This window comes from Nymphalis io, chromosome 18 (assembly GCF_905147045.1).
Source record: "Nymphalis io chromosome 18, ilAglIoxx1.1, whole genome shotgun sequence".
In the NCBI taxonomy this organism is placed as follows: Eukaryota; Metazoa; Arthropoda; class Insecta; order Lepidoptera; family Nymphalidae; genus Nymphalis; species Nymphalis io.
The window spans coordinates 938,560-952,262 of record NC_065905.1 but is presented as its reverse complement, the minus strand read 5'-3'; the positions used below and the strand labels follow the sequence as shown (position 1 = coordinate 952,262).

Here is a 13,703-nt window from a genome sequence, read left to right as displayed (position 1 = left end):
CCGTGACCTCACTCGACCGATGCCTTGCAGAGAATGTTCTGTCCGGACCCGAGCGATACCATCACGACTCTGTCGAAAGCGCACTGAAGTTATGGCGAACCACACCGGAGTCAAGTTCACAACCGTTGGTGCGCCTTATGTTCCATTGAGTGTCCGTTCGACCGGATATTGACCGGATGCGACATGCTACTGGTATGATAAGGACAAATAAAAAACACATATCAATCTTTTGTTATATATAAGTAATGATAGCACCGCGCCGCACACCTTGATTATAAATACGGCTGATATAAACTCGCTTCTTAAAGGTCGTGACTACATTTGGTGGCACACAGACGTTCAAAATGATTTTATCAATAACGGCATTTTTTGGTGTTTTGATATTGTATCAGCTTTACGTATTATTAACAAAAAAACATGATTATTGGAAAAAGAAAAACGTTCCACATCTGAAGCCGAAACTAATTTTTGGCAACTACAAAGATTTTATATTATTTAGAAAAAGTCGTCAGACAATTATACGTGAAATTTATGACCAGTTCCCTGATGAGCCGTACATCGGGGTCTATTTTGGTACAGCACCAGCTCTCGTCATCAAGGATCCTAAAATATTAAAACTGGTGTTGACACAAGACTTCTATTACTTTAATGGTAGAGAAAATACAGACCACGCTAACAGAGAGCCAATTACAACGAATTTGTTTTCGAATGGAGGCGATCATTGGAAAGTGTTACGACAGAATTTAACTCCACTTTTCACATCTGCAAAGTTAAAGAATATGTTCCCAACTATCAAAGAGTGTGCTGAGGAAATGGACCCGTACCTTAAGGATGAAATACAAATTTCGGGCAATATTAATATAAAATCTTTGTTGGCTAGATATTCGATCGAATGTATTATTAGATGTGTTTTTGGTCTAAGAGCGAACACTATGAAGAGAGATGCAGCTATTAATCCATTCGTTACTATAGCAGAAGAAATAAATTCATCACCAACTAGAGCTGCCTTGAAAAACATTGGCCGATCTATGTGGCCTGATTTATTTTACGCATTGGGTTTGCATTTGGTCGATGACAAATTTGAAAAATTCTTCTACCGCTTATTCACCGGAGCTCGTAAAAATCGTTCCACTGAGACAACTATAAAGAACGACTTCGTCGATCTTATTCTGGGCTGGGAAAAACAACAATACATAACCGGAGACAGTTTTAGAAATAACCAAACGAATGACAAGAAGATAGAAAGAATTGAAGTGAATGAAGACTTACTTGTGGCACAATGCACTTTATTCTTCGTAGCTGGATTCGAAACAACATCGTCCACAATGAATTACCTTCTGTATGAACTGGCAAAAAATAAACAAGCCCAAGAACGACTCATAGAAGAAGTAGATGCATACTTTAATAAACATGGTGATATTAAGTACGAATGTTTGTCCGAATTGCCATATATTGAAGCGTGTATTGAAGAAGCACTTCGTCTTTACCCGGTGTTACCTGTCGTCACCAGGGAAGTGATGAATAACTACACGCTGCCAACTGGGCTGCGCCTACAGAAGGGTGATCGTGTGCATATACCTATTGATTACATCCAACGGCACCCAGAGAATTACCCAGATCCCACGGCATACCGTCCCGAACGATTCTTTGGAGACGAGAGGAAGAAAATCAAACCATACACCTTCATGCCATTCGGTGAAGGTGGAAGAGTTTGTATTGGTGAATATTTAACGTTTTTTATTTCGACTTATCGTAATTAAAGATATATTTAAAAATATTTCTTTTGATTTGACATAAGTTGATCATAAAATATTTGTTTTTGTTTATATTTTTATCTTTCAGGTGCCCGTTTTGCAAGAATGGTTATGTACGCTGGGCTCCTGACTATATTCAGGAAGTATAGGACCGTGCTTGGAGATAACATGCCCGATACTTTGGAATTTAAGCCAGCATCTACTATACCCAGAGCTACAATAAAAATGTACGTTAAATTCATTCCTCGTGAAGTTTGATCAAGCAATAACTTAAATAATAGTTGTTAAAAATTAAAATCTTTATATAAACTCGATGCAGTGTTTTATGATCGAAACATTAAGGAAACCTAAGGTAATGGCCGTTTCTTATATTAGGGCACACAAATGCACCGACAAACGTTCTAACAATCATTGTTTTGTGTTCTGTTGCGCTGTTAAGGCCCCCCCTTGATAATAGTTTTACTCAAATATCTTCCATGTACAGACAGCAATCAATTACAGATTTATTATAGGCGTAGATTGTTAATAGTAATATTATATTTTATTTGAACATAGCTTTAATTATTTTAAATTAAATGTACAGATGAACAAACACAAACACAATCGACAGAATCTACAATATTTTTCATTATTTTTAGAATTCAGCCATTACTGTAAACTTATTTTTTGTGAAAATGAGATGGCCTATGAGATGGCCGAGATGGCCTAGTGGTAAGAACGCGTGAATCTTAACCGATGATCGTGGGTTCAAACCCGGGCAAGCACCACTGAATTTTCAGGTGCTTAATTTGTGTTTATAATTCATCTCGTGCTTAACGGTGAAGGAAAACATCGTGAGGAAACCTGCATGTGTCTAATTTCATTGAAATTCTGCCACATGTGTATTCTACCAACCCGCATTGGAGTAGCGTGGTGGAATAAGCTCCAAACCTTCTCCTCAAAAGGGAGAAGAGGCCTTAGCCCAGCAGTGAGACATTAACAGGCTGTTACTGTAAACTTATTTTTTGTGAAAAAAATGTACTTAAATAAACAAATATCTATCATGCGTTAAGGCGTGAAAACAATGCTTGGTTGTTTTTTACGGGTAGGTTTATAGTATTAATCTAGATTTCAAAAAATAATAAATATATATTTTTTTTGTTGAATAGATAGACAATTGGTTTTTCTCTTCCCGAATCCCAAAAGAATAATCCTTTTATGAGAGCTAAGATCGAAAGTAAGATATTTTGAGATTAAGTACTGTCGCATACTTTAGTTCGACGCAAAAGCAACAAAGTACATTGACAAACCAAATTGTATCTTGAGTCAAGCACATAAAGACGTAATTTATTAATAAATTACGGTATTGTTAATGCTTAATCGAAAATTGGTATATCAGTGATAATGAAGTTTTATATTGTCAAGATTAGAAGATTGTTTTGTTTTGTTTTCTATCAATTTTTAAAAGGTTATTAAGTATCATACGCAAGCAATGCAATTTCATAAGCACCCTTTGATCTTGGGATCTTGGGATTATTCTAGATAATAAATTAAGTTTTATATCCCATGTAGATAATATAATTATAAAATCATTCAAATTATTAGGATTTTTTTAAGAGCTTCAAAAGAATTTAAAAGGTCGTTAACCATAATAACACTGTTTTACACAATGATAAGAAGCAGACTTGAATATTTTTCGGTCGCTTGGAGTTCCTACTATCAATTACATAAAAATAGAATTGAAAGAATACAAAAAAAAATTTTACGTCATCTGGCTTACGAAGACAATGTTTTCAAACAGAATGAGCGTTACAAAGATCAGCTAAAGTTATATGAAGGTCTTTCACAATCTAATCGTAGAGATAAGTCTCTGGATTTATGTTTTTTGCACAGTATTGTAAATGGAGTTATTATATATATAATAATATCATAATTTTGAACCCTAATGCTTATCTTAAAATATTGCTTAAATGTCCTACTATCGAGATTCAATTTCAACATTGACATAATTATTTTATCTGAATGCTGACTTTCTAACGTCATTAATCTCCCCACCGTTCCGGGAAACACGTGTTTTAGCACTTCAGTAAACTACAATCAAAACGATGGGGTCATTGTTATTTTGAATAATAATATAGATTTTAAAGTAGAAGAACCTAACATGCAGGAGGCTAATTGCCTCACAATAAAAATAAATAAAGACACAGTGATAATTGCCATATACAGACCTCCTAGTTTCCGCCTCTTAAATAATTTCATTGAATCTCTCCACAACTTGCTCGTGCAGCTCTCATCATACAAAAACATAATATTAATGGGAGACATCAATATTAATATTGCTGACTTAAATCAGAATACTTCGAATTATCTTGAAGTCCTGTCATTTTTTGGTTTAATCCCGGCATATCACACACCTACTAGAGCCAATAGTTGCTTAGACCATATCTTTAAAACAAAACTATCATCTTTTACCTTCATCTTAAAAACAGCAATAACAGATCACGAACCAATTCTTTTATGTATGAATAAAAATACCAATAGTATGTATAAAAAATTAAAATACTCATATAAATTAAATTTTGACAAATTAAAAGATGATTCTAAAAATTTAGATTTTAGTGAGATATATAATATAAATAACAATCCAGATCAGTGCATGAACATATTTATTAACCTTATACAAAACATTATTTTGAAAAACACAATTACCAATAGATTTCCTCGAAGTGAAATAATTAAAAAACCCTGGATCACCATAGGTTTGCTGAAATGCATAAGAACTAGGGATAGAATGCACTACAAATTAAAGAAAGAGGTACATAATGAGACTAAGAATTACATACAAACGTTACAGGAATTTTTGTAATCAAATTTTAAAAAAATGTAAGAGGGACTACGAAAGAAATGAAATTAAAGCCGCTGGAAATAATAACAAAAAAATATGGAACGTAATAAAAAATATTAATAACTTAAATAAAACTACAAACCAACCTTTTAAACTCCTTAATATAAATAAAACACCCCTGGAATCAGTAAACTCAGTAAACAAATACTTTGCAAGCATAGGTGCTGATCTGGCCTCAAAAATAACCTCAAACCTACCAACCACCTCCACTAATACCTTTAGAACATCATCTATACAAAACTCATTCGTTCTCTTAAGCACTACAAAAGATGAAATATGTAGACTTATAATCGACCTAAAATCAAACTGTAGTCCTGGCTGGGATGGCATAACGTCCAAGGTACTCAAGTGTCTAATTGAATTTATTGTGACTCCGCTCACCTACATTTTTAATAGATGTTTATCCGAAGGTATATTTCCTGTTTCTCTCAAGAAATCCATAGTTATACCCATCTTTAAAGCCGGAGACAGAAACCTTGTATCAAATTACCGTCCAATCTCGATATTACCATTCCTCTCGAAAATACTTGAAAAAATTATAAATAATAGACGTTAAATATTTGGAAGATAAAAATTTAATCGCAGATACACAATATGGCTTTAGGAAAGGAAAATCAACCTCGGATGCAGTTCATTCTCTTGTGGATTTCATAGTAGACAAATTAGACAATAAAGAAAAATGCCTAACTATTTTTATTGATCTTCAAAAGGCATTCGATAAAGTCTCTTTGAATAAAATGATCGAGAAGCTAGACAGTTTAAGCATTAGAGATAGACAACTACAACTTTTACAAAATTATCTGCTAGGTCGCTCCCAGCAGGTTAAAATAGGTGACGTTATCAGCAATGAGAGATTTGTCACTTATGGAATTCCGCAGGGTAGCATTTTAGGCCCAACTCTATTTCTTTGCTATATAAATGAACTTTGTAACCTAAAGCTAAGAAAGTGTAAAATAATATCATATGCAGATGATACCACACTTACGTTTCACGGTAAAACATGAAATGAAGTATTTGAATTTGCACAAGAAGGTTTTAATACGGTTAATCACTGGATGGCTTATAATACCCTCACTCTGAATCCAAGTAAAACTCAATACATAGTTTTTTCAAAACGCAACACACCTAATAATACAATATCACACCAATTAGTAGCTCATTCGTGTAATCTAGCAGATCATACCAAACGTACCTGTCCCATTATTAACAAAACAGATCAAACTAAATACTTAGGTATAACATTTGATAAAAATCTTAATTTTAAAGGGCATCTAAAACAATTAAGTCTTAAAAACTCAGAAAACTTACATATGTTTCCAAAAATATGAGACATATCGCTGACTGGACCCTCATCAGGACTGTTTATATATCATTATGTCAATCTTTAATAGCATACTGTATAACTGTATGGGGTGGTTCTAACAAAACGCACATAATTGAAGTTGAAAGAGCTCAAAGAATGATACTTAAAGTAGCTCTCTCTAAGCCACGCATATTTCCTACTGTTGACCTATATAGGGAAGCAAATGTTCTAACAGTCAGAAAACTTTACATTTTGAACATAATTTTAAAAAAAACACTCCAGGATTAAGGCCTCACTGATTGATATAGCTGACTCTAGAAGATCTTATGAAGTATGTAAATCTGTAATGGTCAAAACATTTTTTGCCCAAAAATTCTTTGATTTTAAAGCAGCCAGGCTTTACAATAAATTAAATAAATTACTCTCTATTTCAAATTTACTAAAATTCGCATGTAAGAGGAAATTAACTGACTGGCTTTTAAAACTGGACTATGAAGAGACAGAAAAATTGTTAATTTAATACATTAATAATAAACAAGCAATTGTAGTAAAAAAAATAATCTACACACCATATATACACATACATACAACACACAGGCACAAACACACACACACACTCATACACACACACACTCACACACATGCACTCACACGCACATATTCACAAGCATACATTATCTTTTTATTTCTATTAGCATAAGTATAACTTATTACTAGATAATATATTGTAAAAGCTTTAGTGTTTCTCCTGTTTTCTATAAAATTAAACAAATAAATAGTTCCTTTCAAGAGGGGGAGCCAGGAGACCCTTAGCACAGGGCAACCTGGTTTGGTCTCCTGTATCCCACATATAACTGTATTTATATATATTATAAAAAAAGAAAATGTAAATATTATTGTCTGTGGGAGAGAATAAAAAAAAATTTAAAATTTATTTTAAATTTATTGATTGTCCAAATTTGTTAAGCAGATTTAAATTGGCAGTACCAAGGTATAATAAGGCTAGAAGTTTCATTAGAAATAAGCAAACCTTTAGTCAAGGGCTTGCGAAAAGTAACCTGGGCAAGGCTGCACCTATTAACAGAATGGTTATTGCATACAATAATATTTTCAAAAAAGCTAGCTTAGATATTTTTCAACAATCTACTTTACGCTTTAAAAGACAAATTAAAAAGTATCTAACCACTTACCGTTACCCTTCGTTTATTTAATTCTAAGATGCAAACCAATACTTTTAATATGTATGTCATAGTAAGTTCATAAATTTGTTTATTTACATTAATTAATTTAATTGTCAATTTTTTATAACGACGTTTACTACTTTTATTTTGTTATAACTTTTTGCATGTTTTGTTTTATTTTTATAAATATTTCAATGTTAATTCAATTTTCAAGACAATCCGACTTGAAGTTTTTTTTTTTTTTTTTCTCGCATTGGAAACGTTCAGAAAGGTACCAGGGTCCTATGGGGTGGAACCGGGTTATGTGGGATTCTTACCCACTAAAACCACTGCGATGGCCGTCCTCAGCACGGATCGGAGAGGCTGCGGGATCCGTGTTGATATAACGAATCCGCGGCCTCTCCCGTGCTTTGCTCCACTCGTAGGATAGGTAGGATATCGTGCGATATCCCCGCACTATGCGGATGGCCACTCTCCGCTGCGAACATTGGATCTTAGTCCTGCATCGGCGGACGCCCGATAGTCTGTGAGACCAAACGGGTGCCCCGTAGAGGGCCATCGATTGCACGACACCGGCATAGAGACGGCGAACTTCCTCCCTCGGTCCCCCGAGATTAGGCAGCACTCTGTGCATGGCACCCGCTACCTTCTCGATCTGGGGGGCTAGGCGCTCGAAGTGCTCCTCGAAACCCCAGCGACCATCCAGTGTGAGGCCCAGGTATTTCATGTACCTGGCCACCTGGACGTATGAGTCACCAACGCGGACGTACGAGTCAGGCGGTTCCCTGCTCCTTGGCAGTTTATGGAACCATAGCGCCTCCGTCTTATGGGACGCGATCCGAAGGCCCAACTCGCACATCTTTTCGACGACAGTGTTCACCCCAAGCTCGGCGAGCTCTTTGGTTCTCTCAAAATTCTCCCCCGTTGCCAGCACCAACGTGTCGTCTGCATAACAGACGATGCTGACACCTTCAGGGAGAGTGACGCGCAGGACTGCGTCATACGCGAGATTCCACAACAAAGGCCCCAAAACTGACCCCTGTGGGGCACCACAGCAAATCTCCCTCCGGGTCCTCGTACCGTCTTTTTTTTTTATAGAATAGGAAGGTGGACGAGCATATGGGCCACCTGATGGTAAGTGGTCACCAAACGCCCTTAGACATTGGCATTCTAAGAAATGTCAACCATCGCTTATAGCCAATGCGCCACCAACCTTGGGAACTAAGATTTTATGTCCCTTGTGCCTGTAATTACACTGGCTCACTCACCCTTCAAACCGGAACACAACAATATCAAGTATTGCTGTTTTGCGGTAGAATATCTGATGAGTGGGTGGTACCTACCCAGACGAGCTTGCACAAAGCCCTATTACCAGTAAATGTGTTTGTCTTGCTCTATATACGAAATGTATCTGTCGCGCAAGTAGCCACCGATGATCGCCTGCACGAGTGCTCTCCTAATAGCGTCCCAGGGCAACGTCTTGAATGCGTTGACGATATCGAGACTTATCGCCAACGCCACGCCACCCCGGGAATCCGACTTGACTGCTCGAACTATTTATAGATACCTCAAATTTGGCAACGACCTTCATCATGTAAATAAATAACAAACCTATTTTTACAACGCTGCGACGCCATACTATACTTCCACAGAATGACAAGGAAGTTTTTTCATGATGTTAAAAAATGCTATGTCATGATTACAAAGCAAAACTTTTATCGCAGTATATATACTATATACAGGGTTACAGGGTAATATGTCACGATCCTTTTAAAGGGTTATAGTTCAGGACAATAGCTATCAAATGACCCCCAAAATGCTTATGCAAAAGTGTATCGTTTTCGAGTTATTAATTTTTTAATATTTTTTTTATTTAAAGGATGTTTAAGATTCTAAAATTCAATAAAAAAAAATATCAACGTATTTTCCCTATTTTTTTTTGTATTTCTTGCTAGGGTACATCCTAGTTAATAATAACCAGTTATAAAACAAAAACAATCTTCAAGCATTTTTAAATTACAGATCCAAAACTGTACAACTTTTCGATTTTTAATTTTGATTCTTTAAGTTACTCGCAATTTTTTTGTAAAAATCACTATGGCTCTTATCGTGCGGATCATTTTAAAAACATCTGCGTTTCCTTAGCTATCCATCGGTACATAAAAAGTACAGTCAAACAATCATAAACTCAGGAGAAAATTAGATAACAAAGAGACCAGGTAGGAAATTCTAAGAAATGCTATTGTTAAGAAATTAAATCTGGATCAAAGACAAATGGACCTCAATGCAAAGTAGTTAAAGATTATTTTTAATAGGGGTAATAGGTAAAAAAGGAGAGATAAACCAGAGCTGTCATTGCAATTTTGAATTTAAAATGTGGCCCAATAAGATTATCATTGATAATCCCCATCCAGACGTTTACCGAGAAACGTCTTTGGGAACCGCTTAATCGCTTTTTGTGAGGGTTTCCCTGTTCTTTTTGAGGCCAATATCGAATATTGTGGTAGTTAGTAATACCATCTTTGTCAAACTTTGACTCGTCTGTCCATAAAATTTTTCTCAAAAAATTGGGATTTTCTGCATCACAGTGTAGCATAAATCGGCAAAAATCTAAACGTCTTGCAGGATCTCCTTCTTCAATCACGTGTACGGGTGTGTAATGATAGGGATACAATCCAGCCGCGTGGACAGTAAACCAGACTCTCCATTGAGATACGCCCAGTCGGTTTGCCACAATATTGGTGGAAACTGTAGGGTCCTCTCGAAAATGACGAATAATTACATCTTCTTCATCTGGAGAACGGACACGAGGGCGTCCGGAATCAGATTGTCTCCTTTGCACGCGACCAGTTTCTCTAATTCGACGATACACACCAATAAAGACACTATTGTCAGGTGTCCGGCGATCCGGAAATCGACGATTATACTCACGACGAGCAGCTGCGGCGTCACCGTTACAATATCCATAGCAAAATAAGATGTCAGCGTATTCCTCATTAGAGTACGGACGACGAGAAGAATTTTGTTCTGCAGCCATAATAGTCCTTTTTACGCGCCAAGTTATCATAAACACAAATCACAATTTCCTTTTAGCTAGCCGAGTCACGAAGTTGTAAGAAACAGAGTCCAGTAAACGAAGCGGTTTTTTTCAAAAATTTAAGAGATCAATATTCACTAAAGCGCGTCCACACTATACGAGCAGTGCAAGTACAGTGAGTATTATGTACCCCGACAAGGTTTTATTACTCTTATTCCTAAACGAAATGTACAGTACAGTAACAGCCTGTTAATGTCCCACTGCTGGGCTAAGGCCTCCTCTCCCTTTTGAGGAGAAGGTTTGGAGCTTATTCCACCACGCTGCTCCAATGCGGGTTGGTAGAATACACATGTGGCAGAATTTCGATGAAATTAGACACATGCAGGTTTCCTCACGATGTTTTCCTTCACCGTTAAGCACGAGATGAATTATAAACACAAATTAAGCACATGACAATTCAGTGGTGCTTGCCCGGGTTTGAACCCACGATCATCGGTTAAGATTCACGCGTTCTTACCACTAGGCCATCTCGGCTTTTTTTTAAAAGAAATGAGATAAAAGGAAATTAGAAAAAATGACGGTAAATTCAAAGGAATTGATAATAGTATTCCACATTATCTCTCCTTTTTTACCTATTACCCCTATTAAAAATAATCTTTAACTACTTTGCATTGAGGTCCTTTTGTCTTTGATCCAGATTTAATTTCTTAACAATAGCATTTCTTAGAATTTCCTACCTGGTCTCTTTGTTATCTAATTTTCTCCTGAGTTTATGATTGTTTGACTGTACTTTTTATGTACCGATGGATAGCTAAGGAAACGCAGATGTTTTTAAAATGATCCGCACGATAAGAGCCATAGTGATTTTTACAAAAAAATTGCGAGTAACTTAAAGAATCAAAATTAAAAATCGAAAAGTTGTACAGTTTTGGATCTGTAATTTAAAAATGCTTGAAGATTGTTTTTGTTTTATAACTGGTTATTATTAACTAGGATGTACCCTAGCAAGAAATACAAAAAAAAATAGGGAAAATACGTTGATTTTTTTTTATTGAATTTTAGAATCTTAAACATCCTTTAAATAAAAAAAATATTAAAAAATTAATAACTCGAAAACGATACACTTTTACATAAGCATTTTGGGGGTCATTTGATAGCTATTGTCCTGAACTATAACCCTTTAAAAGGATCGTGACATATTACCCTGTAACCCTGTATATGTCATCATTCTGTCCTATACTGTCAACGTTTTTATAAAGAGTTTTTGTTTATATTAAATCATGTTTCTATTTATTGACATGTTTTATCAAATTTCATTTACACCTATATCACTTTTTCATTGAAGAACGTAATTATAAAAGACTGAGTTTTTTTTTCGGACTTTGTGTTGCTGTTAGCCCTAGTGGCCTCTACAACGTCACCGGGCGGGGTAGGCGAGTTAAACTCAAGCCGGATGTTGGGAGTCACATAAGGGGCTCAAGAGAAATGCAAGTCCTAAGGGTGCCTCATGTGAGACCGGACCTCGGCTTAGGACGCCGTTGAAGTCGGGGGGAAGACGTGTACAATTTAAACGCAATCATACGCCTAGGCGTCAACGGGATGTGACGAATAAAGGTCGTCGACCCCGCCGGGTCGGTGTGTGTTGCTTGTGTTCCCTAACAGATGAATGTTGGCAGGGGTGATCCTATCGACTGGATCGAGTAGGACGTGCTTAGGTCGCCTACGGGTCGAATTGGGATTATTTGACGTGCGCTGTGTAAACTATTGGTGATAACTAAAATAATGTACTACATGCTTATAGTAGCCTATATGTCTAAAAATTATAGTTAAATCACAATAACTTTTATTTAAATTTGTTAATCAAAACACTTAGATTAGAATCGAAAGATAACATTCGTTTTTGTATCTATACATTTTATTTTTGTAAATTAGAAACATTTAAAAAATAAGTTCCTTATTTTAATATATATATATATTTATTTTATTATTTAAAATGTTCTATAAGAATAAATAAAGTTTAAATGAATATCTAATTAGTTAACGCAAAAATAAAGCTCGCCGCAACAAAACGGATCAAATTAATGCTCTCGCGCAACAATAATGATCATGATGGCGGCGGCGTTTGTACACACGTGTTTGTACAAATTCTTTGCGAAAAAACAGGCTAAATTTTTAGCGGCCTGTCTCATTATGTGGGACGAATGTATGATGAGGCGCTACCTTCATGTTTGCCAGTGACTTTAAATCAAACAATTTCTGTGAATCGTGTCATAAGTTAATTTAAAAAAAAAGGTGATGGAGGAACCAAATTAAATAGTTCCTGGGCACACTACGAAATATATTCTGTAGAAAACCGACCGACCGAGAATTCTAGAGTGTTGAATTTTTTGACAACTGGACCTTAAGGTCTAACTAACATGAATAATATTTCAATTCAACATTGTTCACGCCATAAGTGCCCGTACCGTAACCGTAACAGCCTGTGAATGTCCCACTGCTGGGCTAAAGGCCTCCTCTCCTCTTTTTGAGGAGAAGGTTTGGAGCTTATTCCACCACGCTGCTCCAATGCGGGTTGGTAGAATTCACATGTGGCAGAATTTCAGTGAAATTAGACACATGCAGGTTTCCTCACGATGTTTTCCTTCACCGTAAAGCACGAGATGAATTATAATCACAAATTAAGCACATGAAAATTCAGTGGTGCTTGCCCGGGTTTGAACCCACGATCATCGGTTAAGATTCACGCGTTCTTACCACAGGGCCAACTCGGCTTTTTAAGTGCGAACATTAGCAAATACATATATGTGTGATTAGTTATTTATCATTAGCCCTTCTATCTGCCAACTTGACATTGAACATTACTCTATTGCGAAATTTAAAAAAATGTAAGTGCCAATGTACTTACGAGAATTGATGTGTAAGCTGTAAACAGGTGTGATCATATATCGATCTCACGCACACATTAACGCACATACAATAACAAATCATGCGCCGACGTCATCTGACGCTCGAACTCTCAGTTAACCCCCACCATGTATCGAGCGCTAAGATGTTTACACGTCTAAGCATTCGAAATTAAAGATTACAAAATGAAATCCAAGAGTTTTAATCGACCATAACCATAGTCCTCATGAGAGTCATAAGCATTCGAGTTGGTGATAGAAGCGAATACAAATAAAAAAACAATAGAATTTGCTTTTCCTTACTTAGTCTTTAATGTTAACTTGGTAACCTTTATAATGTTACCAAAGTATTTGCTTGACATTAAAATTAAAATTAATTTCAATTTGTAACAAAAATGCACATTTTTTTCGAATAAAAATTACTTTACAGATATCCGAATAAACCTTTTAACACGAGCAATTACGTAACTATACATTTTGTTGCTATACTTATTTGTTGCTATACATTTTGTTGCTATAGTTGGAAAGTTAAATTTCTTTTTCATATACCTACCAACCTTTGTTTTCACGCTGGAAAAACGCAATACCCGTTTCCCCCACGGGAACAGTGGGAAAGTATGTGGGGCTCGCCGGTGTCCAAG

At 36.0% G+C, this 13,703-nt stretch overlaps 1 protein-coding gene across 1 annotated transcript; it reads left to right on the top strand.

Moving 5' to 3' along the window:
- The first annotated feature begins 344 nt into the window (after nt 1-344).
- On the top strand, nt 345-2,012 carry LOC126775644 (cytochrome P450 6B2-like). The gene is made up of 2 exons (XM_050497709.1): nt 345-1,719; nt 1,843-2,012. Exons 1-2 carry the CDS (start codon nt 345-347, stop codon nt 2,010-2,012), a joined length of 1,545 nt encoding a protein of 514 aa, XP_050353666.1.
- Nucleotides 2,013-13,703: the final 11,691 nt, after the last annotated feature.